At 48.8% G+C, this 25,673-nt stretch overlaps 1 protein-coding gene across 1 annotated transcript in view; it reads right to left on the bottom strand.

The window, feature by feature from the left end:
• Positions 1–25,673, bottom strand: part of LOC124022472 (ras-related protein Rap-1b) — a 131,411-nt gene that overhangs the window by 21,423 nt on the left and 84,315 nt on the right. The window contains exons 3-4 of the mRNA XM_046337388.1: positions 5,698–5,766; positions 2,779–2,835 (exon numbers count right to left, since the gene is read on the bottom strand). Of these exons, the coding sequence (XP_046193344.1) occupies positions 2,779–2,835; positions 5,698–5,766 (126 nt within the window). The remainder of the gene's footprint in view (positions 1–2,778; positions 2,836–5,697; positions 5,767–25,673) is intronic.

The raw sequence follows: 25,673 nt of genomic DNA, 5'->3' as shown, positions 1-25,673 counted from the left end.
GGAGGCTGATCACAGTAGAGATACTGAAGACAGTATGGAGGAGGAGGAGGAGGCTGATCACAGTAGAGATACTGAAGACAGTGTGGAGGAGGAAGAAGAGGAGGCTGATCACAGTAGAGATACTGAAGACAGTGTGGAGGAGGAGGAGGAGGCTGATCACAGTAGAGATACTGAAGACAGTATGGAGGAGGAGGAGGCTGATCTCAGTAGAGATACTGAAGACAGTGTGGAGGAGGAGGAAGAGGAGGAGGCTGATCACAGTAGAGATACTGAAGACAGTGAGGAGGAGGAGGCTGATCTCAGTAGAGATACTGAAGACAGTGTGGAGGAGGAGGAAGAGGAGGAGGCTGATCACAGTAGAGATACTGAAGACAGTGAGGAGGAGGAGGAGGCTGATCACAGTAGAGATACTGAAGACAGTGTGGAGGAGGAGGAGGAGGAGAAGGCTGATCACAGTAGAGATACTGAAGACAGTGTGGAGGAGGAGGAGGAGGAGAAGGCTGATCACAGTAGAGATACTGAAGACAGTGTGGAGGAGGAGGAGGAGGCTGATCTCAGTAGAGATACTGAAGACAGTGTGGAGGAGGAGGAGGAGGCTGATCTCTCTCTCTGTTTGTCGTTCATGTCATCTCTGTCTGCTGTCAGTAGTGAGTCTGTAACCACCTCCAAGATGAATAACCTGCCACACCACCTCTGCATCGCCCTGCGTCACGGTAATGAGGGGTGGCCCCCGTCGTGGCTAAGGAGACTGTTTACACGGCAGAACCTCAAAGGCCATTAGGTGTTGTTAGAGACAACCGTGGCGGGGCCATAGGAGTGGGGGTGCGTGTGTGTGTGTGTGTGCACCTGTGTGTGTGTGTGTGTCTGTGTGTCTATGTGTCTGTGTGTATGTATGTTTGTGTGTGTGTGTCTGTGTGTATGTATGTTTGTGTGTGTGTGTCTGTGTGTGTGTGTGTGTGTGTGTGTGTGTGTGTGTGTTTATGTGTGTGTGTGTGTGTGTGTGTGTGTGTGTGTGTGTGTGTGTGTGTGTGTGTGTGTGTGTGTGTGTGTGTGTGTGTGTGTGTGTGTGTGTGTGTGTGTGTGTGTGTGTGTGTGTGTGTGTGTGTGTGTGTGTGTGTGTGTGTGTGTACACTTGCCATTCTCTTGTGTGCAAAAGTAACGCAAAAGACGTTTACCAAAACCAGAGGTCACACGGTCGTCTTCGTAATTGTGATATCTGTTGTCAGTACTGTTACAATGGTGGCCAATAGCGTGAGAGTCAAAACGCAACTGTTTCCCAAACAGATGAAACACATGTTTTAAAGTTTACATGATCTGAGTCCCAAACGGCACCCTATTCCCTATATAGTGCACTACTTTTGATACAGAGCCATATGGGCACCGGGTCAGAAGTAGCGCCCTATGTAGGGGTTAGGGTGCCATAGCAACAGCGTTCCATTCATTGGGGGAAAACCCCCAGGCTAAGATTCTACTGGTGTCTTTCTTTCATATTCACAGGAAGATGATTTTGGCAGTCTGTACTCACTGACCCTGTCCTCCAGATTCAACTGGAACGATCGCACATTCTGATTCTGAGCTTGAATTTACAAGTGCATTTCACAGATTTGTCATTTTGGTTTAAGTAAATGGAGATCTTTTTTTTTAAGAGGGTATATTTAAGGAGTCGTGATAAGGGAATCTGTTTGTTTAGATTGGAATATGTTGTGTGAGAGGTGTTCTCTATCATTGCCAAGCCTCTGTTGTGAAACAGTCACGGGGACTGAGAAACTGTCATCCATCTTGGCTCCAACTCTGTGTGGGTGGAGCCAATCGGGTACAGAGAGACCAAGGAGTCCATTGGCCACCTGTCACCACCACAGAGAAGTACAGGGGTCTGTCTGTCTGTCTCTCTCTCTCTGTCTCTCTCTCTGTCTCTCTCTCTGTCTCTCTCTCTGTCTCTGTCTCTGTCTCTCTCTCTGTCTCTCTCTCTGTCTCTCTCTCTGTCTCTCTCTCTGTCTCTCTTTCCTGTTCCTTGTGTCTCCTCCATCCATCTTCCTCAGCCAGAACTGTAGACTCTGAAGGGGTGTTTGAGGTCTGCCAGAACATCCTCCCCCCTTTCCTGTTCCTTGTGTCATGGTAAATATGGTTCCCCTGTAGAACTGTATGACTCTGTAAACCCCCCTCCTCCTAGGTCTGCCATAACTCCTCCCCTCCTGCTCCTGTAAGTCTACCATAACTCCTCCCCTCCTCCTCCTGTAAGTCTACCATAACTTCTCCCGTAGGTCTACCATAACTCCTGCCCCTCCTCCTCCTGTAAGTCTACCATAACTCTTGCCCCTCCTCCTCCTGTAAGTCTACCATAACTCCTCCTCCTCCTCCTGTAGGTCTACCATAACTCCTCCCCTCCTCCTCCTGTAGGTCTACCATAACTCCTCCTCCTGTAGGTCTACCATAACTCCTCTCCTCCATTACTCCTCCTCCTGTAGGTCTACCATAACTCCTCCTCCCTCCTCCTGTAGGTCTTTACCATCTAACCTCCTCCTGTAGGTCTACCATAACTCCTCCCCTCCTCCTCCTGTAGGTCTACCATTACTCCTCCTCCTGTAGGTCTACCATAACTCCTCCTCTTCCTCCTCCTGTAGGTCTACCATTACTCCTCCTCCTGTAGGTCTACCATTACTCCTCCTCCTGTAGGTCTACCATAACTCCTCCTCTTCCTCCTCCTGTAGGTCTACCATAACTGCTCCTCTTCCTCCTGTAGGTCTACCATAACTCCTCCTCCTCCTGTAGGTCTCTTACCGTCCCTGCAGTGTCCAGAATTTCCAGCATACACTGTTGCCCGTCCACCTCCACTTGCTGCAGAGAGAGAGAGAGAGAGAGAGAGAGAGAGAGAGAGACAGAGAGAGACAGAGAGAGACAGAGAGAGAGAGGGAGACAGAGAGAGAGAGAGAGAGAGAGAGAGAGAGAGAGAGAGAGAGAGAGAGAGAGAGAGAGAGAGAGAGAGAGAGAGAGAGAGAGACAGAGAGAGAGAGACAGAGACAGAGAGAGAGAGAAAAAGGCATTATTAGATGCACATCTGAAACAATTCCATTCTCCTCCCTCATCTCTCCCTCCACCTTGACCCAAAACCCCTCTCAGTGACTTCCAGGCCTGTGGTCCTCCACTGTAATTAACCCTCCTCCACCCCCGCTGGGCCCATGCCTTAGTTCAGTCCATTACTTCCACCAGGTTCCTAATTGGGGGGGTGGATGGGGCGGTCGTTCCATTTATGACCAGTGAGAGGGGAAGCCTGCTGTGAGGCCGCTGGCCGCACAGATCTGACTGAGAAGGCTCTAGGACTGGACCCATCTACAGCCTGGTCCCAGATCAGTTTGTGATCCGTCTCGCCAACACTTACAGTCTCAATGAACGGTAGGGAATCGACACAAACAGATCTGGGACCAGGCTGAGACCACCTTGACCTCTGTACTGCCACGGGGGGAAACACTTGACTACAGTCACTCTGATGACTGCTGACGTGTTGAAAAAGCCCCTTTACTTAAAGCCGGGGTCACTATCTGTCAACAGCATGGACCCCTAAAGGAAACAGCTGCACTGTCATGACGGTCCTGGTCAAACAGACCACTTCCTGTCCATGTTTTAGCTGCTACCCTCCTCTCCTTTAGTGTCGGAAGAACGTCTCTCCTCCGTAACAGTCCTGTCTCAGTACCTCTACAACAGTCCTGTCTCAGTACCTCTACAACAGTCCTGTCTGTCTCAGTGCTTCTACAACAGTCCTGTCTCAGTACCTCTACAACAGTCCTGTCTCAGTACCTCTACAACAGTCCTGTCTCAGTACCTCTACAACAGTCCTGTCTGTCTCAGTACCTCTACAACAGTCCTGTCTGTCTCAGTACCTCTACAACAGTCCTGTCTGTCTCAGTACCTCTACAACAGTCCTGTCTGTCTCAGTACCTCTACAACAGTCCTGTCTGTCTCAGTACCTCTACAACAGTCCTGTCTGTCTCAGTACCTCTACAACAGTCCTGTCTGTCTCAGTACCTCTACAACAGTCCTGTCTGTCTCAGTACCTCTACAACAGTCCTGTCTGTCTCAGTACCTCTACAACAGTCCTGTCTGTCTCAGTACCTCTACAACAGTCCTGTCTGTCTCAGTACCTCTACAACAGTCCTGTCTGTCTCAGTACCTGTACAACAGTCCTGTCTGTCTCAGTACCTCTACAACAGTCCTGTCTGTCTCAGTACCTCTACAACAGTCCTGTCTGTCTCAGTACCTCTACAACAGTCCTGTCTGTCTCAGTACCTCTACAACAGTCCTGTCTGTCTCAGTACCTCTACAACAGTCCTGTCTGTCTCAGTACCTCTACAACAGTCCTGTCTGTCTCAGTACCTCTACAACAGTCCTGTCTGTCTCAGTACCTCTACAACAGTCCTGTCTGTCTCAGTACCTCTACAACAGTCCTGTCTGTCTCAGTACCTCTACAACAGTCCTGTCTGTCTCAGTACCTCTACAACAGTCCTGTCTGTCTCAGTACCTCTACAACAGTCCTGTCTGTCTCAGTACCTCTACAACAGTCCTGTCTGTCTCAGTACTCAGTACTTTACAACAGTCCTGTCTGTCTCAGTACCTCTACAACAGTCCTGTCTGTACCTCTACAACAATCCTGTCTGTCTCAGTACTACAACAGTCCTGTCTGTCTCAGTACCTCTACAACAGTCCTGTCTGTCTCAGTACCTCTACAACAGTCCTGTCTGTCTCAGTACCTCTACAACAGTCCTGTCTGTCTCAGTACCTCTACAACAGTCCTGTCTGTCTCAGTACCTCTACAACAGTCCTGTCTGTCTCAGTACCTCTACAACAGTCCTGTCTGTCTCAGTACCTCTACAACAGTCCTGTCTGTCTCAGTACCTCTACAACAGTCCTGTCTGTCTCAGTACCTCTACAACAGTCCTGTCTCTCAGCACCTCTACAACAGTCCTGTCTGCTGTTGTCCTGTCTGTCTCATTACAACAGTCCTGCTGTCTCATTTGAACAGTCCTGTCTTTCAGTACCTTACAACAGTCCTGTCTGTCTCAGTATCTCCAACAGTCCTATCTGTCTCAGATCTCTACAACAGTAGCCTACCAAACACAACAGTCCTCTGTAACCAGGACCTCTACAACAGTCCTGTCTCAGCACCTCTAAAGTCCTGTCTGTCTCAGTATGTCAGTCCTGTCTGCTGTTGCCTGGCTATTAAAGGGACAGGCAGCTATTTGAATTATATTCCGATCTCAAATAGCCTACTAAACACAGTACTCTGGCCATGGAGGGACAGCAGCAGAGTTAAATGATTTACGAATGTCCCAGGGCCAGGGGTGCCACTAATGATGATGTCAAACACAGGGCCAGGGGGCCACTAATGATGATGTCACAGGGCCAGGGGGCCACTAATGATGATGTCACAGGGCCAGGGGGCCACTAATGATGATGACACAGGGCCAGGGGGTCACCAATGATGATGTCACAGGGCCAGAGGGCCACTAAAAGGATGATGTCACAGGGCCAGGGGGCCACTAAAAGGATGATGTCACAGGGCCAGGGGGCCACCAATGATGATGTCACAAAGCCAGACGCCACTAATGATGATGTCACAGGGTCAGGGGTCACTAAATGATGATGTCACAGGACCAGTGGGCCACTAATGATGATGTCAAGGGAAGATAGCAATACTTGACTTACCTTTCTGTACGAGTCTTCTATTGTTGGGTCATATTTCTCCACGAAAATCCCCTGAACAAACTGTACAGTCTGTAGAGACAAAAGAGAGAGAGAGACAAAAGAGAGAGAGAGAGAGAGAGAGAGAGAGAGAGAGAGAGAGAGAGAGAGAGAGAGAGAGAGAGAGAGAGAGAGAGAGAGAGAGAGAGAGAGAGAGAGAGAGAGAGAGAGAGAGAGAGAGAGAGAGAGAGAGAGAGAGAGAAGAGAGAGACGAGAGAGAGAGAAGAGAAGGTGAGTTAATAAATGAGATTATAGAAGGTTGCATGCAGGCTGTGAGGCAGATTCCCATTCTAGACGCCCACACAGCCTTAGTAAATTCATCTCAACAGGTGGCTCATGATTATCTTTAATATACAGAAATACACACCTATGTGTCCCAAATGGCACCCTATTCTCTATATAGTGCACTACTTTAGACCAGAGCCCTATTCCCTATAGTGTGCACTACTTTTGACCAGAGCCCTATTCCCTATAGTGTGCACTACTTTTGACCAGAGCCAAGAGGCGCAATATATAGAGAATAGGGTGAGATTTGGGAGCAGACACTGAGTCATACAGAAGACCTGTTATCCTCAGACGAGGACAGGAAGAAAAGGACAGGAAGAAAAGGACAGGAAGAAAAGGACAGGAAGAAAAGGACAGGAAGAAAAGCATGTAAAACAAGAAGCCGTTTAACAACAGGATGAACAGACGTCAGGAGACTGAAGAACACACTGAGCTGACTGGGATTAACAGACGACAGGAGACTGAAGAACACACTGAGCTGACTGGGATTAACAGACGCCAGGAGACTGAAGAACACACTGAGCTGACTGGGATTAACAGACGACAGGAGACTGAAGAACACACTGAGCTGACTGGGATTAACGGACGACAGGAGACTGAAGAACACACTGAGCTGACTGGGATTAACAGACGACAGGAGACTGAAGAACACACTGAGCTGACTGGGATTAACAGATGACAGGAGACTGAAGAACACACTGAGCTGACTGGGATTAACAGACGACTGAAGAACACACTGAGCAGGAGACTGAAGAACACACTGAGCTGACTGGGATTAACAGATGACAGGAGACTGAAGAACACACTGAGCTGACTGGGATTAACAGACGACAGGAGACTGAAGAACACACTGAGCTGACTGGGATTAACAGACGACAGGAGACTGAAGAACACACTGAGCTGACTGGGATTAACAGATGACAGGAGACTGAAGAACACACTGAGCTGACTGGGATTAACAGATGACAGGAGACTGAAGAACACACTGAGCTGACTGGGATTAACAGATGACAGGAGACTGAAGAACACACTGAGCTGACTGGGATTAACAGACGACAGGAGACTGAAGAACACACTGAGCTGACTGGGATTAACAGATGACAGGAGACTGAAGAACACACTGAGCTGACTGGGATTAACGGACGAAGAACACACTGAGCAGGAGACTGAAGAACACACTGAGCTGACTGGGATTAACAGATGACAGGAGACTGAAGAACACACTGAGCTGACTGGGATTAACGGACGTCAGGAGACTGAAGAACACACTGAGCTGACTGGGATTAACAGATGACAGGAGACTGAAGAACACACTGAGCTGACTGGGATTAACAGATGACAGGAGACTGAAGAACACACTGAGCTGACTGGGATTAACAGATGACAGTCAGGAGACTGAAGAACACACTGAGCTGACTGGGATTAACAGACGACAGGAGACTGAAGAACACACTGAGCTGACTGGGATTAACGGACGACAGGAGACTGAAGAACACACTGAGCTGACTGGGATTAACAGATGACAGGAGACTGAAGAACACACTGAGCTGACTGGGATTAACAGATGACAGGAGACTGAAGAACACACTGAGCTGACTGGGATTAACAGATGACAGGAGACTGAAGAACACACTGAGCTGACTGGGATTAACGGACGCCAGGAGACTGAAGAACACAGGCAAACAGTGAGAGTGAGGACGTTACAAGATGTGAGGGCTACTCTGTCTGACTGGGACCAGGGGGTTGGTTCTGACCAGGGGGTTGGTTCTGACCAGAGTGCTGCTACTCTGTCTGACTGGGACCAGGGGGTTGGTTCTGACCAGAGTGCTGCTACTCTGTCTTGACTGGGACCAGGGGGTTGGTTCTGACCAGGGGGTTGGTTCTGACCAGGGGGTTGGTTCTGACCAGGGGGTTGGTTCTGACCAGGGTGTTGGTTCTGACCAGAGTGCTGCTACTCTGTCTGACTGGGACCAGGGGGTTGGTTCTGACCAGGGGGTTGGTTCTGACCAGGGGGTTGGTTCTGACCAGGGTGTTGGTTCTGACCAGAGTGCTGCTACTCTGTCTGACTGGGACCAGGGGGTTGGTTCTGACCAGAGTGCTGCTACTCTGTCTGACTGGGACCAGGGGGTTGGTTCTGACCAGAGTGCTGCTACTCTGTCTGACTGGGACCAGGGGGTTGGTTCTGACCAGAGTGCTGCTACTCTGTCTGACTGGGACCAGGGGGTTGGTTCTGACCAGGGGGTTGGTTCTGACCAGGGTGTTGGTTCTGACCAGGGGGTTGGTTCTGACGCACGTACATGTGTGCTGATCACATAGTTCTAAACACACACATTAACCCATAAACACATTTCCCCTCTTCCCTCCAGACTCAGAACTCACACCAGTGATCAGATTAAATCCACTCTTCCCTCCAGACTCAGAACTCACACCAGTGATCAGATTAAATCCACTCTTCCATGCAAACAAACAAACCCACACACACACTTTGTCAACATGTCTCGAACTCTCTGGCATCTCCTCTCTTCGAAGTGTGTGTTTGCGTTTGTGAAGACATGAAGTTCTCTCTCTCTCTCTCTCTCATTTGTAATTAATTAAGACAAATCAATCTAACTGCTGGAGCTCTGATGTGGGGAGGGGTCCCAAATGACACCCTATTCCCTACATAGTGCACTACTTTAGCCCAGGACCCAATGACACCCTATTCCTTAGACAGTATAGTGCACTACTTTATACCAGGACCCAGTGACAACCTATTCCCTATATATAGTGCACTACTTTATACCAGGACCCAATGACACCCTATTCCCGATATAGTGCACTACTTTAGCCCAGGACACAATGACACCCTAGAGAGAGAGAGAGAGAGATATAGACAGAGTCTTAATTTGGTGTTTGTCCCATTTTGTGAATTCTTGGTTGGTGAGCGGACCCCAGACCTCACAAACAAAGGGAAATTGGTTCTATAAATGATTGATATATATATATATATATATATATATATAGAAGTATTTTTAGCCAGATCCAGATCATGTGGAATTTGATGTTCCTTTTGATGGCGTAGAAGGCCCTTTTGCCTTGTCAGATGGTTCACAGTGTTGTGGAAGTTACCCTTGGTGCTGATGTTTAGGCCGAGGAATGTGTCGTTTTTTGTGTGCTCTAAGGCAACAGTGTCTAGATGGAATTTGTATTTGTTGTCATGGCAACCGGACTTCTTTTTTTTGTTGCAACACCATTATTTTTGTCTTCCTGAGATAAACTGTCAGAGACAAAGTCTGACAGAATCTCTCTCCCTCTCCTCTTTACCTCTCTACCCCTCCCTCCTTCCTTCCTCCCTCCCTCCCACCCCCTTTACCTCCCTCCCTTCCTTCCTCCCTCCCTCCCACCCCCTTTACCTCGCTACCCTCCTTCCTTCCTTCCTTCCTTCCTTCCTTCCTTCCTTCCTTCCTTCCTTCCTTCCTTCCTTCCTTCCTCCCTCCCTCCCTCCCTCCCACCCCCCTTTACCTCGCTACCTTCCTTCCTTCCTTCCTTCCTCCCACCCCCTTTACCTCTCTACCTCCTTCCTTCTTTCCTTCCTTCCTTCCTACCTTCCTTCCTTCCTTCCACCCCCTTTACCACTCTACCTCCTTCCTTCCTTCCCTACCTCCCCCCTCCCTCCCTCCCTCTCTCCCTCCGAACAACACGTGGCTCTAGCTAGAAGCCCTGTCCAGGGAACAGGAGATTTATGAATGACTCTACAATGAGCTTCTGGTCCAGCAGACTAGCTCTATTAGTGTCTGTGTTAAAAGATGGGGAAATCTGTGAGAGGGGGTTTCACATGAGTTCCCTGTCTCTGTGAGAGGGTTTATCACATGAGTTCCCTGTCTCTGTGAGAGGGTTTTTCACATGAGTTCCCTGTCTCTGTGAGAGGGTTTTTCACATGAGTTCCCTGTCTCTGTGAGAGGGTTTTCACATGAGTTCCCTGTCTCTGTGAGAGGGTTTTTCCACATGAGTTCCCTGTCTCTGTGAAAGGGTTTTCCACATGAGTTCCCTGTCTCTGTGAGAGGGTTTATCACATGAGTTCCCTGTCTCTGTGAGAGGGTTTTTCACATGAGTTCCCTGTCTCCGTGAGAGGGTTTTCACATGAGTTCCCTGTCTCTGTGAGAGGGTTTTTCCACATGAGTTCCCTGTCTCTGTGAGAGGGGTTTTCACATGAGTTCCCTGTCTCTGTGAGAGGATTTTCACATGAGTTCCCTGTCTCTGTGAGAGGTTATTTCACATGAGTTCCCTGTCTCTGTGAGAGGGTATTTCACATGAGTAACCTGTCTCTGTGAGAGGGGTTTTCACATGAGTTCCCTGTCTCTGTGAGAGGGTATTTCACATGAGTTCCCTGTCTCTGCGAGAGGGTTTTCCACATGAGTTCCCTGTCTCTGTGAGGGGGTTTTCCACATGAGTTCCCTGTCTCTGTGAGAGGGTATTTCACATGAGTTCCCTGTCTCTGTGAGAGGTTATTTCACATGAGTTCCCTGTCTCTGTGAGAGGATTTTTCACATGAGTTCCCTGTCTCTGTGAGAGGGTTTTTCACATGAGTTCCCTGTCTCTATGAGAGGGTATTTCACATGAGTTCCCTGTCTCTGTGAGAGGGTATTTCACATGAGTAACCTGTCTCTGTGAGAGGGGATTTCATGTGAGTTCCCTGTCTCTGTGAGAGGGGGTTTCACATGAGTTCCCTGTCTCTGTGAGAGGGTTTTTCCACATGAGTTCCCTGTCTCTGTGAAAGGGTTTTCCACATGAGTTCCCTGTCTCTGTGAGAGGGTATTTAGCTCACGCTCCACCTCGTCCTCTGTTCCTTTCTCTACAGTAAATCACATGTCCTGGGGGGAAAAAAAGCTAAGGGAGGTTGTGTGTGAAACCCACTCGCGGTGGCGCCCTGGTTCCCACGCTGCAACTGTTACACCCGTTGCCTAGTTACGGCGGGCTGTGGCAAGGCACCGCTCTGTGGCCTGGACTCTGACAAGAGTCTCTCTCTCGATCCAATTCGAACTAATGGAGTTCTCTAAACCACCACTTATATAGTGATCCAATTAGAACTAATGGAGTTCTCTAAACCACCACTTCTATAGTGATCCAATTAGAACTAATGGAGCTCTCTAAACCACCACTTCTATAGTGATCCAATTAGAACTAATGGAGTTCTCTACACCACCACTTCTATAGTGATCCAATTAGAACTAATGGAGCTCTCTACACCAACACTTATATAGTGATCCAATTAGAACTAATGGACAATACAGGGGGAGGCTGCATTCCTGCTATTCCTATCTCCGACCTCTATTCCTATCTCCGACCTCTATTCCTATCTCCGACCTCTATTCCTATCTCTGATCTCTATTCCTATCTCTGATCTCTATTCCTATCTCCGACCTCTATTTCCTATCTCCGACCTCTTTTCATAGAGAGGGAGGGAGGGAGGAAGGGAGGGAGGAGGGAGGGGGGGGAGGGGTGGAGGGGGAGGGTGGAGGGAGGAGGGAGGGAGGGATATAGTGATGGAGGGAGGGAGGGATATAGTGATGGAGGGATATAGTGATGGAGGGATATAGTGATGGAGGGATGGAGAAATAGAGTGATAGAAGGAATGCTAAACGATGACAGCTGACGTTCTCACAACCCCTCTGTGACCCAGATAAGGACATGAGTCTCCTGGGAGAGAGGGACCGCCAGGCCGGCAGGACAGAGTTTATACAACCCAGTTCCTCTGGTCAGAGACAGAGACTATACAACCCAGTTCCTCTGGTCAGAGACAGAGACTATACAACCCAGTTCCTCTGGTCAGAGACTATACAACCCAGTTCCTCTGGTCAGAGACTATACAACCCAGTTCCTCTGGTCAGAGACAGATACAACCCAGTTCCTCTGGTCAGAGACAGACTATACAACCCAGTTCCTCTGGTCAGAGACAGAGACTATACAACCCAGTTCCTCTGGTCAGAGACAGAGACTATACAACCCAGTTCCTCTGGTCAGAGACTATAACCCAGTTCCTCTGGTCAGAGACCCAGTTCCTCTGGTCAGAGACAGAGACTATACAACCCAGTTCCTCTGGTCAGAGACTATACAACCCAGTTCCTCTGGTCAGAGACTATACAACAGTTCCTCTGGTCAGAGACAGAGACTATACAACCCAGTTCCTCTGGTCAGAGACAGTTCCTCTGGTCAGAGACTATACAACCCAGTTCCTCTGGTCAGAGACAGAGACTATACAACCCAGTTCCTCTGGTCAGAGACAGAGACTATACAACCCAGTTCCTCTGGTCAGAGACAGAGACTATACAACCCAGTTCCTCTGGTCAGAGACAGAGACTATACAACCCAGTTCCTCTGGTCAGAGACAGAGACTATACAACCCAGTTCCTCTGGTCAGAGACAGAGACTATACAACCCAGTTCCTCTGGTCAGAGACTATACAACCCAGTTCCTCTGGTCAGAGACAGAGACTATACAACCCAGTTCCTCTGGTCAGAGACAGAGACTATACAACCCAGTTCCTCTGGTCAGAGACAGAGACTATACAACCCAGTTCCTCTGGTCAGAGACAGAGACTATACAACCCAGTTCCTCTGGTCAGAGACAGAGACTACAACCCAGTTCCTCTGGTCAGAGACAGAGACTATACAACCCAGTTCCTCTGGTCAGAGACAGAGACTATACAACCCAGTTCCTCTGGTCAGAGACAGAGACTATACAACCCAGTTCCTCTGGTCAGAGACAGAGACTATACAACCCAGTTCCTCTGGTCAGAGACAGAGACTATACAACCCAGTTCCTCTGGTCAGAGACAGAGACTATACAACCCAGTTCCTCTGGTCAGAGACAGAGACTAGTTCAACCCAGTTCCTCTGGTCAGAGACAGAGACTATACAACCCAGTTCCTCTGGTCAGAGACAGAGACTATACAACCCAGTTCCTCTGGTCAGAGACAGAGACTATACAACCCAGTTCCTCTGGTCAGAGACAGAGACTATACAACCCAGTTCCTCTGGTCAGAGACAGAGACTATACAACCCAGTTCCTCTGGTCAGAGACAGAGACTATACAACCCAGTTCCTCTGGTCAGAGACTATACAACCCAGTTCCTCTGGTCAGAGACAGAGACTATACAACCCAGTTCCTCTGGTCAGAGACAGAGACTATACAACCCAGTTCCTCTGGTCAGAGACTATACAACCCAGTTCCTCTGGTCAGAGACAGAGACTATACAACCCAGTTCCTCTGGTCAGAGACAGAGACTATACAACCCAGTTCCTCTGGTCAGAGACAGAGACTATACAACCCAGTTCCTCTGGTCAGAGACAGAGACTATACAACCCAGTTCCTCTGGTCAGAGACAGAGACTATACAACCCAGTTCCTCTGGTCAGAGACAGAGACTATACAACCCAGTTCCTCTGGTCAGAGACAGAGACTATACAACCCAGTTCCTCTGGTCAGAGACAGAGACTATACAACCCAGTTCCTCTGGTCAGAGACAGAGACTATACAACCCAGTTCCTCTGGTCAGAGACAGAGACTATACAACCCAGTTCCTCTGGTCAGAGACAGAGACTATACAACCCAGTTCCTCTGGTCAGAGACAGAGACTATACAACCCAGTTCCTCTGGTCAGAGACTATACAACCCAGTTCCTCTGGTCAGAGACAGAGACTATACAACCCAGTTCCTCTGGTCAGAGACAGAGACTATACAACCCAGTTCCTCTGGTCAGAGACAGAGACTATACAACCCAGTTCCTCTGGTCAGAGACAGAGACTATACAGAGACTATACAACCCAGTTCCTCTGGTCAGAGACAGAGACTATACAACCCAGTTCCTCTGGTCAGAGACAGAGACTATACAACCCAGTTCCTCTGGTCAGAGACAGAGACTATACAACCCAGTTCCTCTGGTCAGAGACAGAGACTATACAACCCAGTTCCTCTGGTCAGAGACAGAGACTATACAACCCAGTTCCTCTGGTCAGAGACAGAGACTATACAACCCAGTTCCTCTGGTCAGAGACAGAGACTATACAACCCAGTTCCTCTGGTCAGAGACAGAGACTATACAACCCAGTTCCTCTGGTCAGAGACAGAGACTATACAACCCAGTTCCTCTGGTCAGAGACAGAGACTATACAACCCAGTTCCTCTGGTCAGAGACAGAGACTATACAACCCAGTTCCTCTGGTCAGAGACAGAGACTATACAACCCAGTTCCTCTGGTCAGAGACAGAGACTATACAACCCAGTTCCTCTGGTCAGAGACAGAGACTATACAACCCAGTTCCTCTGGTCAGAGACAGAGACTATACAACCCAGTTCCTCTGGTCAGAGACAGAGACTATACAACCCAGTTCCTCTGGTCAGAGACAGAGACTATACAACCCAGTTCCTCTGGTCAGAGACTAGACTACAACCCAGTTCCTCTGGTCAGAGACAGAGACTATACAACCCAGTTCCTCTGGTCAGAGACAGAGACTATACAACCCAGTTCCTCTGGTCAGAGACAGAGACTATACAACCCAGTTCCTCTGGTCAGAGACAGAGACTATACAACCCAGTTCCTCTGGTCAGAGACAGAGACTATACAACCCAGTTCCTCTGGTCAGAGACAGAGACTATACAACCCAGTTCCTCTGGTCAGAGACAGAGACTATACAACCCAGTTCCTCTGGTCAGAGACAGAGACTATACAACCCAGTTCCTCTGGTCAGAGACAGAGACTATACAACCCAGTTCCTCTGGTCAGAGACAGAGACTATACAACCCAGTTCCTCTGGTCAGAGACTATACAACCCAGTTCCTCTGGTCAGAGACAGAGACTATACAACCCAGTTCCTCTGGTCAGAGACAGAGACTATACAACCCAGTTCCTCTGGTCAGAGACTATACAACCCAGTTCCTCTGGTCAGAGACAGAGACTATACAACCCAGTTCCTCTGGTCAGAGACAGAGACTATACAACCCAGTTCCTCTGGTCAGAGACAGAGACTATACAACCCAGTTCCTCTGGTCAGAGACAGAGACTATACAACCCAGTTCCTCTGGTCAGAGACAGAGACTATACAACCCAGTTCCTCTGGTCAGAGACAGAGACTATACAACCCAGTTCCTCTGGTCAGAGACTATACAACCCAGTTCCTCTGGTCAGAGACAGAGACTATACAACCCAGTTCCTCTGGTCAGAGACAGAGACTATACAACCCAGTTCCTCTGGTCAGAGACTATACAACCCAGTTCCTCTGGTCAGAGACTATACAACCCAGTTCCTCTGGTCAGAGACAGAGACTATACAACCCAGTTCCTCTGGTCAGAGACAGAGACTATACAACCCAGTTCCTCTGGTCAGAGACTATACAACCCAGTTCCTCTGGTCAGAGACTATACAACCCAGTTCCTCTGGTCAGAGACAGAGACTATACAACCCAGTTCCTCTGGTCAGAGACAGAGACTATACAACCCAGTTCCTCTGGTCAGAGACAGAGACTATACAACCCAGTTCCTTCTGGGAGACAGAGACTATACAACCCAGTTCCTCTGGTCAGAGACAGAGACTATACAACCCAGTTCCTCTGGTCAGAGACAGAGACTATACAACCCAGTTCCTCTGGTCAGAGACAGAGACTATACAACCCAGTTCCTCTGGTCAGAGACAGAGACTATACAACCCAGTTCCTCTGGTCAGAGACTATACAACCCAGTTCCTCTGGTCAGAGACTATACAACCCAGTTCCTCTGGTCAGAGACAGAGACTATACAACCCAGTTCCTCTGGTCAGAGACAGAGACTATACAACCCAGTTCCTCTGGTCAGAGACAGAGACTATACAACCCAGTTCCTCTGGTCAGAGACAACCCAGTTCCTCTGGTCAGAGACTATACAACCCAGTTCCTCTGGTCAGAGACAGAGACTATACAACCCAGTTCCTCTGGTCAGAGACAGAGACTATACAACCCAGTTCCTCTGGTCAGAGACAGAGAGACTATACAACCCAGTTCCTCTGGTCAGAGACAGAGACTATACAACCCAGTTCCTCTGGTCAGAGACAGAGACTATACAACCCAGTTCCTCTGGTCAGAGACAGAGACTATACAACCCAGTTCCTCTGGTCAGAGACAGAGACTATACAACCCAGTTCCTCTGGTCAGAGACAGAGACTATACAACCCAGTTCCTCTGGTCAGAGACTATACAACCCAGTTCCTCTGGTCAGAGACTATACAACCCAGTTCCTCTGGTCAGAGACAGAGACTATACAACCCAGTTCCTCTGGTCAGAGACAGAGACTATACAACCCAGTTCCTCTGGTCAGAGACTATACAACCCAGTTCCTCTGGTCAGAGACAGAGACTATAGTTCAACCCCCAGTTCCTCTGGTCAGAGACAGAGACTATACAACCCAGTTCCTCTGGTCAGAGACAGAGACTATACAACCCAGTTCCTCTGGTCAGAGACAGAGACTATACAACCCAGTTCCTCTGGTCAGAGACAGAGACTATACAACCCAGTTCCTCTGGTCAGAGACAGAGACTATACAACCCAGTTCCTCTGGTCAGAGACAGAGACTATACAACCCAGTTCCTCTGGTCAGAGACAGAGACTATACAACCCAGTTCCTCTGGTCAGAGACAGAGACTATACAACCCAGTTCCTCTGGTCAGAGACAGAGACTATACAACCCCTCTGGTCAGTTCCTCTGGTCAGAGACAGAGACTATACAACCCAGTTCCTCTGGTCAGAGACAGAGACTATACAACCCAGTTCCTCTGGTCAGAGACAGAGACTATACAACCCAGTTCCTCTGGTCAGAGACAGAGACTATACAACCCAGTTCCTCTGGTCAGAGACAGAGACTATACAATAGTTCCTCTGGTCAGAGACAGAGACTATACAACCCAGTTCCTCTGGTCAGAGACAGAGACTATACAACCCAGTTCCTCTGGTCAGAGACAGAGGTCACTATACAACCCAGTTCCTCTGGTCAGAGACAGAGACTATACAACCCAGTTCCTCTGGTCAGAGACAGAGACTATACAACCCAGTTCCTCTGGTCAGAGACAGAGACTATACAACCCAGTTCCTCTGGTCAGAGACAGTTCCTCTGGTCAGAGACTATACAACCCAGTTCCTCTGGTCAGAGACAGAGACTATACAACCCAGTTCCTCTGGTCAGAGACAGAGACTATACAACCCAGTTCCTCTGGTCAGAGACAGAGACTATACAACCCAGTTCCTCTGGTCAGAGACAGAGACTATACAACCCAGTTCCTCTGGTCAGAGACAGAGACTATACAACCCAGTTCCTCTGGTCAGAGACAGAGACTATACAACCCAGTTCCTCTGGTCAGAGACAGAGACTATACAACCCAGTTCCTCTGGTCAGAGACAGAGACTATACAACCCAGTTCCTCTGGTCAGAGACAGAGACTATACAACCCAGTTCCTCTGGTCAGAGACAGAGACTATACAACCCAGTTCCTCTGGTCAGAGACAGAGACTATACAACCCAGTTCCTCTGGTCAGAGACAGAGACTATACAACCCAGTTCCTCTGGTCAGAGACAGAGACTATACAACCCAGTTCCTCTGGTCAGAGACAGAGACTATACAACCCAGTTCCTCTGGTCAGAGACAGAGACTATACAACCCAGTTCCTCTGGTCAGAGACAGAGACTATACAACCCAGTTCCTCTGGTCAGAGACAGAGACTATACAACCCAGTTCCTCTGGTCAGAGACAGAGACTATACAACCCAGTTCCTCTGGTCAGAGACAGAGACTATACAACCCAGTTCCTCTGGTCAGAGACAGAGACTATACAACCCAGTTCCTCTGGTCAGAGACAGTTCCTCTGGTCAGAGACTATACAACCCAGTTCCTCTGGTCAGAGACAGAGACTATACAACCCAGTTCCTCTGGTCAGAGACTATACAACCCAGTTCCTCTGGTCAGAGACAGAGACTATACAACCCAGTTCCTCTGGTCAGAGACAGAGACTATACAACCCAGTTCCTCTGGTCAGAGACAGAGACTATACAACCCAGTTCCTCTGGTCAGAGACTATACAACCCAGTTCCTCTGGTCAGAGACAGAGACTATACAACCCAGTTCCTCTGGTCAGAGACAGAGACTATACAACCCAGTTCCTCTGGTCAGAGACAGAGACTATACAACCCAGTTCCTCTGGTCAGAGACTATACAACCCATACAGACTATACAACCCAGTTCCTCTGGTCAGAGAGATACAGTTCCTCTGGTCAGACTATACAACCCAGTTCCTCTGGTCAGAGACAGAGACTATACAACCCAGTTCCTCTGGTCAGAGACAGAGACTATACAACCCAGTTCCTCTGGTCAGAGACTATACAACCCAGTTCCTCTGGTCAGAGACAGAGACTATACAACCCAGTTCCTCTGGTCAGAGACAGAGACTATACAACCCAGTTCCTCTGGTCAGAGACAGAGACTATACAACCCAGTTCCTCTGGTCAGAGACAGAGACTATACAACCCAGTTCCTCTGGTCAGAGACTATACAACCCAGTTCCTCTGGTCAGAGACTATACAACCCAGTTCCTCTGGTCAGAGACAGAGACTATACAACCCAGTTCCTCTGGTCAGAGACAGAGACTATACAACCCAGTTCCTCTGGTCAGAGACAGAGACTATACAACCCAGTTCCTCTGGTCAGAGACAGAGACTATACAACCCAGTTCCTCTGGTCAGAGACAGAGACTATACAACCCAGTTCCTCTGGTCAGAGACAGAGACTATACAACCCAGTTCCTCTGGTCAGAGACAGAGACTATACAACCCAGTTCCTCTGGTCAGAGACAGAGACTATACAACCCAGTTCCTCTGGTCAGAGACAGAGACTATACAACCCAGTTCCTCTGGTCAGAGACAGAGACTATACAACCCAGTTCCTCTGGTCAGAGACAGAGACTATACAACCCAGTTCCTCTGGTCAGAGACAGAGACTATACAACCCAGTTCCTCTGGTCAGAGACAGAGACTATACAACCCAGTTCCTCTGGTCAGAGACTATACAACCCAGTTCCTCTGGTCAGAGACAGAGACTATACAACCCAGTTCCTCTGGTCAGAGACAGAGACTATACAACCCAGTTCCTCTGGTCAGAGACAGAGACTATACAACCCAGTTCCTCTGGTCAGAGACAGAGACTATACAACCCAGTTCCTCTGGTCAGAGACAGAGACTATACAACCCAGTTCCTCTGGTCAGAGACAGAGACTAACAACCAGTTCCTCTGGTCAGAGACAGAGACTATACAACCCAGTTCCTCTGGTCAGAGACAGAGACTATACAACCCAGTTCCTCTGGTCAGAGACAGAGACTATACAACCCAGTTCCTCTGGTCAGAGACTAGTTCCTCTGGTCAGAGACTATACAACCCAGTTCCTCTGGTCAGAGACAGAGACTATACAACCCAGTTCCTCTGGTCAGAGACAGAGACTATACAACCCAGTTCCTCTGGTCAGAGACTATACAACCCAGTTCCTCTGGTCAGAGACTATACAACCCAGTTCCTCTGGTCAGAGACAGAGACTATACAACCCAGTTCCTCTGGTCAGAGACAGAGACTATACAACCCAGTTCCTCTGGTCAGAGACAGAGACTATACAACCCTCTGGTCAGTTCCTCTGGTCAGAGACAGAGACTATACAACCCAGTTCCTCTGGTCAGAGACAGAGACTATACAACCCAGTTCCTCTGGTCAGAGACAGAGACTATACAACCCAGTTCCTCTGGTCAGAGACAGAGACTATACAACCCAGTTCCTCTGGTCAGAGACAGAGACTATACAACCCAGTTCCTCTGGTCAGAGACTATACAACCCAGTTCCTCTGGTCAGAGACTATACAACCCAGTTCCTCTGGTCAGAGACAGAGACTATACAACCCAGTTCCTCTGGTCAGAGACTATACAACCCAGTTCCTCTGGTCAGAGACAGAGACTATACAACCCAGTTCCTCTGGTCAGAGACAGAGACTATACAACCCAGTTCCTCTGGTCAGAGACAGACTATACAACCCAGTTCCTCTGGTCAGAGACTATACAACCCAGTTCCTCTGGTCAGAGACAGAGACTATACAACCCAGTTCCTCTGGTCAGAGACAGAGACTATACAACCCAGTTCCTCTGGTCAGAGACTATACAACCCAGTTCCTCTGGTCAGAGACAGAGACTATACAACCCAGTTCCTCTGGTCAGAGACAGAGACTATACAACCCAGTTCCTCTGGTCAGAGACAGAGACTATACAACCCAGTTCCTCTGGTCAGAGACTATACAACCCAGTTCCTCTGGTCAGAGACTATACAACCCAGTTCCTCTGGTCAGAGACAGAGACTATACAACCCAGTTCCTCTGGTCAGAGACTATACAACCCAGTTCCTCTGGTCAGAGACTATACAACCCAGTTCCTCTGGTCAGAGACAGAGACTATACAACCCAGTTCCTCTGGTCAGAGACTATACAACCCAGTTCCTCTGGTCAGAGACTATACAACCCAGTTCCTCTGGTCAACCCAGTTCCTCTGGTCAGAGACAGAGACTATACAACCCAGTTCCTCTGGTCAGAGACAGAGACTATACAACCCAGTTCCTCTGGTCAGGTCAGAGACTATACAACCCAGTTCCTCTGGTCAGAGACAGAGACTATACAACCCAGTTCCTCTGGTCAGAGACAGAGACTATACAACCCAGTTCCTCTGGTCAGAGACAGAGACTATACAACCCAGTTCCTCTGGTCAGAGACTATACAACCCAGTTCCTCTGGTCAGAGACTATACAACCCAGTTCCTCTGGTCAGAGACAGAGACTATCACAACCCAGTTCCTCTGGTCAGAGACTATACAACCCAGTTCCTCTGGTCAGAGACAGAGACTATACAACCCAGTTCCTCTGGTCAGAGACAGAGACTATACAACCCAGTTCCTCTGGTCAGAGACTATACAACCCAGTTCCTCTGGTCAGAGACAGAGACTATACAACCCAGTTCCTCTGGTCAGAGACAGAGACTATACAACCCAGTTCCTCTGGTCAGAGACAGAGACTATACAACCCAGTTCCTCTGGTCAGAGACAGAGACTATACAACCCAGTTCCTCTGGTCAGAGACAGAGACTATACAACCCAGTTCCTCTGGTCAGAGACAGAGACTATACAACCCAGTTCCTCTGGTCAGAGACAGAGACTATACAACCCAGTTCCTCTGGTCAGAGACAGAGACTATACAACCCAGTTCCTCTGGTCAGAGACAGAGACTATACAACCCAGTTCCTCTGGTCAGAGACAGAGACTATACAACCCAGTTCCTCTGGTCAGAGACAGAGACTATACAACCCAGTTCCTCTGGTCAGAGACAGAGACTATACAACCCAGTTCCTCTGGTCAGAGACTGGTACAAGTTCCTCTGGTCAGAGACTATACAACCCAGTTCCTCTGGTCAGAGACTATACAGTTCCTCTGGTCAGAGACTATACAACCCAGTTCCTCTGGTCAGAGACTATACAACCCAGTTCCTCTGGTCAGAGACAGAGACTATACAACCCAGTTCCTCTGGTCAGAGACAGAGACTATACAACCCAGTTCCTCTGGTCAGAGACAGAGACTATACAACCCAGTTCCTCTGGTCAGAGACTATACAACCCAGTTCCTCTGGTCAGAGACAGAGACTATACAACCCAGTTCCTCTGGTCAGAGACAGAGACTATACAACCCAGTTCCTCTGGTCAGAGACAGAGACTATACAACCCAGTTCCTCTGGTCAGAGACAGAGACTATACAACCCAGTTCCTCTGGTCAGAGACAGAGACTATACAACCCAGTTCCTCTGGTCAGAGACAGAGACTATACAACCCAGTTCCTCTGGTCAGAGACAGAGACTATACAACCCAGTTCCTCTGGTCAGAGACAGAGACTATACAACCCAGTTCCTCTGGTCAGAGACAGAGACTATACAACCCAGTTCCTCTGGTCAGAGACAGAGACTATACAACCCAGTTCCTCTGGTCAGAGACTATACAACCCAGTTCCTCTGGTCAGAGACAGAGACTATACAACCCAGTTCCTCTGGTCAGAGACAGAGACTATACAACCCAGTTCCTCTGGTCAGAGACAGAGACTATACAACCCAGTTCCTCTGGTCAGAGAGACTATACAACCCAGTTCCTCTGGTCAGAGACAGAGACAGAGACTATACAACCCAGTTCCTCTGGTCAGAGACAGAGACTATACAACCCAGTTCCTCTGGTCAGAGACAGAGACTATACAACCCAGTTCCTCTGGTCAGAGACTATACAACCCAGTTCCTCTGGTCAGAGACTATACAACCCAGTTCCTCTGGTCAGAGACAGAGACTATACAACCCAGTTCCTCTGGTCAGAGACAGAGACTATACAACCCAGTTCCTCTGGTCAGAGACAGAGACTATACAACCCAGTTCCTCTGGTCAGAGACTATACAACCCAGTTCCTCTGGTCAGAGACAGAGACTATACAACCCAGTTCCTCTGGTCAGAGACAGTTCCTCTGGTCAGAGACTATACAACCCAGTTCCTCTGGTCAGAGACAGAGAGACTATACAACCCAGTTCCTCTGGTCAGAGACAGAGACTATACAACCCAGTTCCTCTGGTCAGAGACAGAGACTATACAACCCAGTTCCTCTGGTCAGAGACAGAGACTATACAACCCAGTTCCTCTGGTCAGAGACAGAGACTATACAACCCAGTTCCTCTGGTCAGAGACAGAGACTATACAACCCAGTTCCTCTGGTCAGAGACTATACAACCCAGTTCCTCTGGTCAGAGACTATACAACCCAGTTCCTCTGGTCAGAGACAGAGACTATACAACCCAGTTCCTCTGGTCAGAGACAGAGACTATACAACCCAGTTCCTCTGGTCAGAGACTATACAACCCAGTTCCTCTGGTCAGAGACTATACAACCCAGTTCCTCTGGTCAGAGACTATACAACCCAGTTCCTCTGGTCAGAGACTATACAACCCAGTTCCTCTGGTCAGAGACAGAGACTATACAACCCAGTTCCTCTGGTCAGAGACTATACAACCCAGTTCCTCTGGTCAGAGACAGACTATACAACCCAGTTCCTCTGGTCAGAGACAGAGACTATACAACCCAGTTCCTCTGGTCAGAGACAGAGACTATACAACCCAGTTCCTCTGGTCAGAGACAGAGACTATACAACCCAGTTCCTCTGGTCAGAGACAGAGACTATACAACCCAGTTCCTCTGGTCAGAGACAGAGACTATACAACCCAGTTCCTCTGGTCAGAGACAGAGACTATACAACCCAGTTCCTCTGGTCAGAGACTATACAACCCAGTTCCTCTGGTCAGAGACAGAGACTATACAACCCAGTTCCTCTGGTCAGAGACTATACAACCCAGTTCCTCTGGTCAGAGACAGAGACTATACAACCCAGTTCCTCTGGTCAGAGACAGAGACTATACAACCCAGTTCCTCTGGTCAGAGACAGTTCCTCTGGTCAGAGACTATACAACCCAGTTCCTCTGGTCAGAGACAGACTATACAACCCAGTTCCCTCTGGTCAGAGACAGAGACTATACAACCCAGTTCCTCTGGTCAGAGACAGAGACTATACAACCCAGTTCCTCTGGTCAGAGACAACCCAGTTCCTCTGGTCAGAGACTATACAACCCAGTTCCTCTGGTCAGAGACAGAGACTATACAACCCAGTTCCTCTGGTCAGAGACTATACAACCCAGTTCCTCTGGTCAGAGACAGAGACTATACAACCCAGTTCCTCTGGTCAGAGACAGAGACTATACAACCCAGTTCCTCTGGTCAGAGACAGAGACTATACAACCCAGTTCCTCTGGTCAGAGACTATACAACCCAGTTCCTCTGGTCAGAGACTATACAACCCAGTTCCTCTGGTCAGAGACAGAGACTATACAACCCAGTTCCTCTGGTCAGAGACAGAGACTATACAACCCAGTTCCTCTGGTCAGAGACAGAGACTATACAACCCAGTTCCTCTGGTCAGAGACAGAGACTATACAACCCAGTTCCTCTGGTCAGAGACAGAGACTATACAACCCAGTTCCTCTGGTCAGAGACAGAGACTATACAACCCAGTTCCTCTGGTCAGAGACAGAGACTATACAACCCAGTTCCTCTGGTCAGAGACAGAGACTATACAACCCAGTTCCTCTGGTCAGAGACAGAGACTATACAACCCAGTTCCTCTGGTCAGAGACAGAGACTATACAACCCAGTTCCTCTGGTCAGAGACAGACTATACAACCCAGTTCCTCTGGTCAGAGACAGAGACTATACAACCCAGTTCCTCTGGTCAGAGACAGAGACTATACAACCCAGTTCCTCTGGTCAGAGACAGAGACTATACAACCCAGTTCCTCTGGTCAGAGACAGAGACTATACAACCCAGTTCCTCTGGTCAGAGACAGAGACTATACAACCCAGTTCCTCTGGTCAGAGACAGAGACTATACAACCCAGTTCCTCTGGTCAGAGACAGAGACTATACAACCCAGTTCCTCTGGTCAGAGACAGAGACTATACAACCCAGTTCCTCTGGTCAGAGACTATACAACCCAGTTCCTCTGGTCAGAGACTATACAACCCAGTTCCTCTGGTCAGAGACAGAGACTATACAACCCAGTTCCTCTGGTCAGAGACAGTTCCTCTGGTCAGAGACTATACAACCCAGTTCCTCTGGTCAGAGACAGAGACTATACAACCCAGTTCCTCTGGTCAGAGACAGAGACTATACAACCCAGTTCCTCTGGTCAGAGACAGAGACTATACAACCCAGTTCCTCTGGTCAGAGACAGAGACTATACAACCCAGTTCCTCTGGTCAGAGAGACTATACAACCCAGTTCCTCTGGTCAGAGACTATACAACCCAGTTCCTCTGGTCAGAGACCTCTGGTCAGAGACTATACAACCCAGTTCCTCTGGTCAGAGACAGAGACTATACAACCCAGTTCCTCTGGTCAGAGACAGAGACTATACAACCCAGTTCCTCTGGTCAGAGACAGACTATACAACCCAGTTCCTCTGGTCAGAGACAGAGACTATACAACCCAGTTCCTCTGGTCAGAGACAGAGACTATACAACCCAGTTCCTCTGGTCAGAGACAGAGACTATACAACCCAGTTCCTCTGGTCAGAGACAGAGACTATACAACCCAGTTCCTCTGGTCAGAGACAGAGACTATACAACCCAGTTCCTCTGGTCAGAGACAGAGACTATACAACCCAGTTCCTCTGGTCAGAGACAGAGACTATACAACCCAGTTCCTCTGGTCAGAGACTATACAACCCAGTTCCTCTGGTCAGAGACTATACAACCCAGTTCCTCTGGTCAGAGACAGACAGAGTTCCTCTGGTCAGAGACTATACAACCCAGTTCCTCTGGTCAGAGACAGAGACTATACAACCCAGTTCCTCTGGTCAGAGACAGAGACTATACAACCCAGTTCCTCTGGTCAGAGACAGAGACTATACAACCCAGTTCCTCTGGTCAGAGACAGAGACTATACAACCCAGTTCCTCTGGTCAGAGACAGAGACTATACAACCCAGTTCCTCTGGTCAGAGACAGAGACTATACAAC

Source organism: Oncorhynchus gorbuscha, unplaced genomic scaffold (genome assembly GCF_021184085.1).
Source record: "Oncorhynchus gorbuscha isolate QuinsamMale2020 ecotype Even-year unplaced genomic scaffold, OgorEven_v1.0 Un_scaffold_1402, whole genome shotgun sequence".
In the NCBI taxonomy this organism is placed as follows: domain Eukaryota; kingdom Metazoa; phylum Chordata; class Actinopteri; order Salmoniformes; family Salmonidae; genus Oncorhynchus; species Oncorhynchus gorbuscha.
The sequence above is the reverse complement of the archived record's forward strand: the minus strand, read 5'-3'. Positions and strand labels throughout refer to the sequence as shown.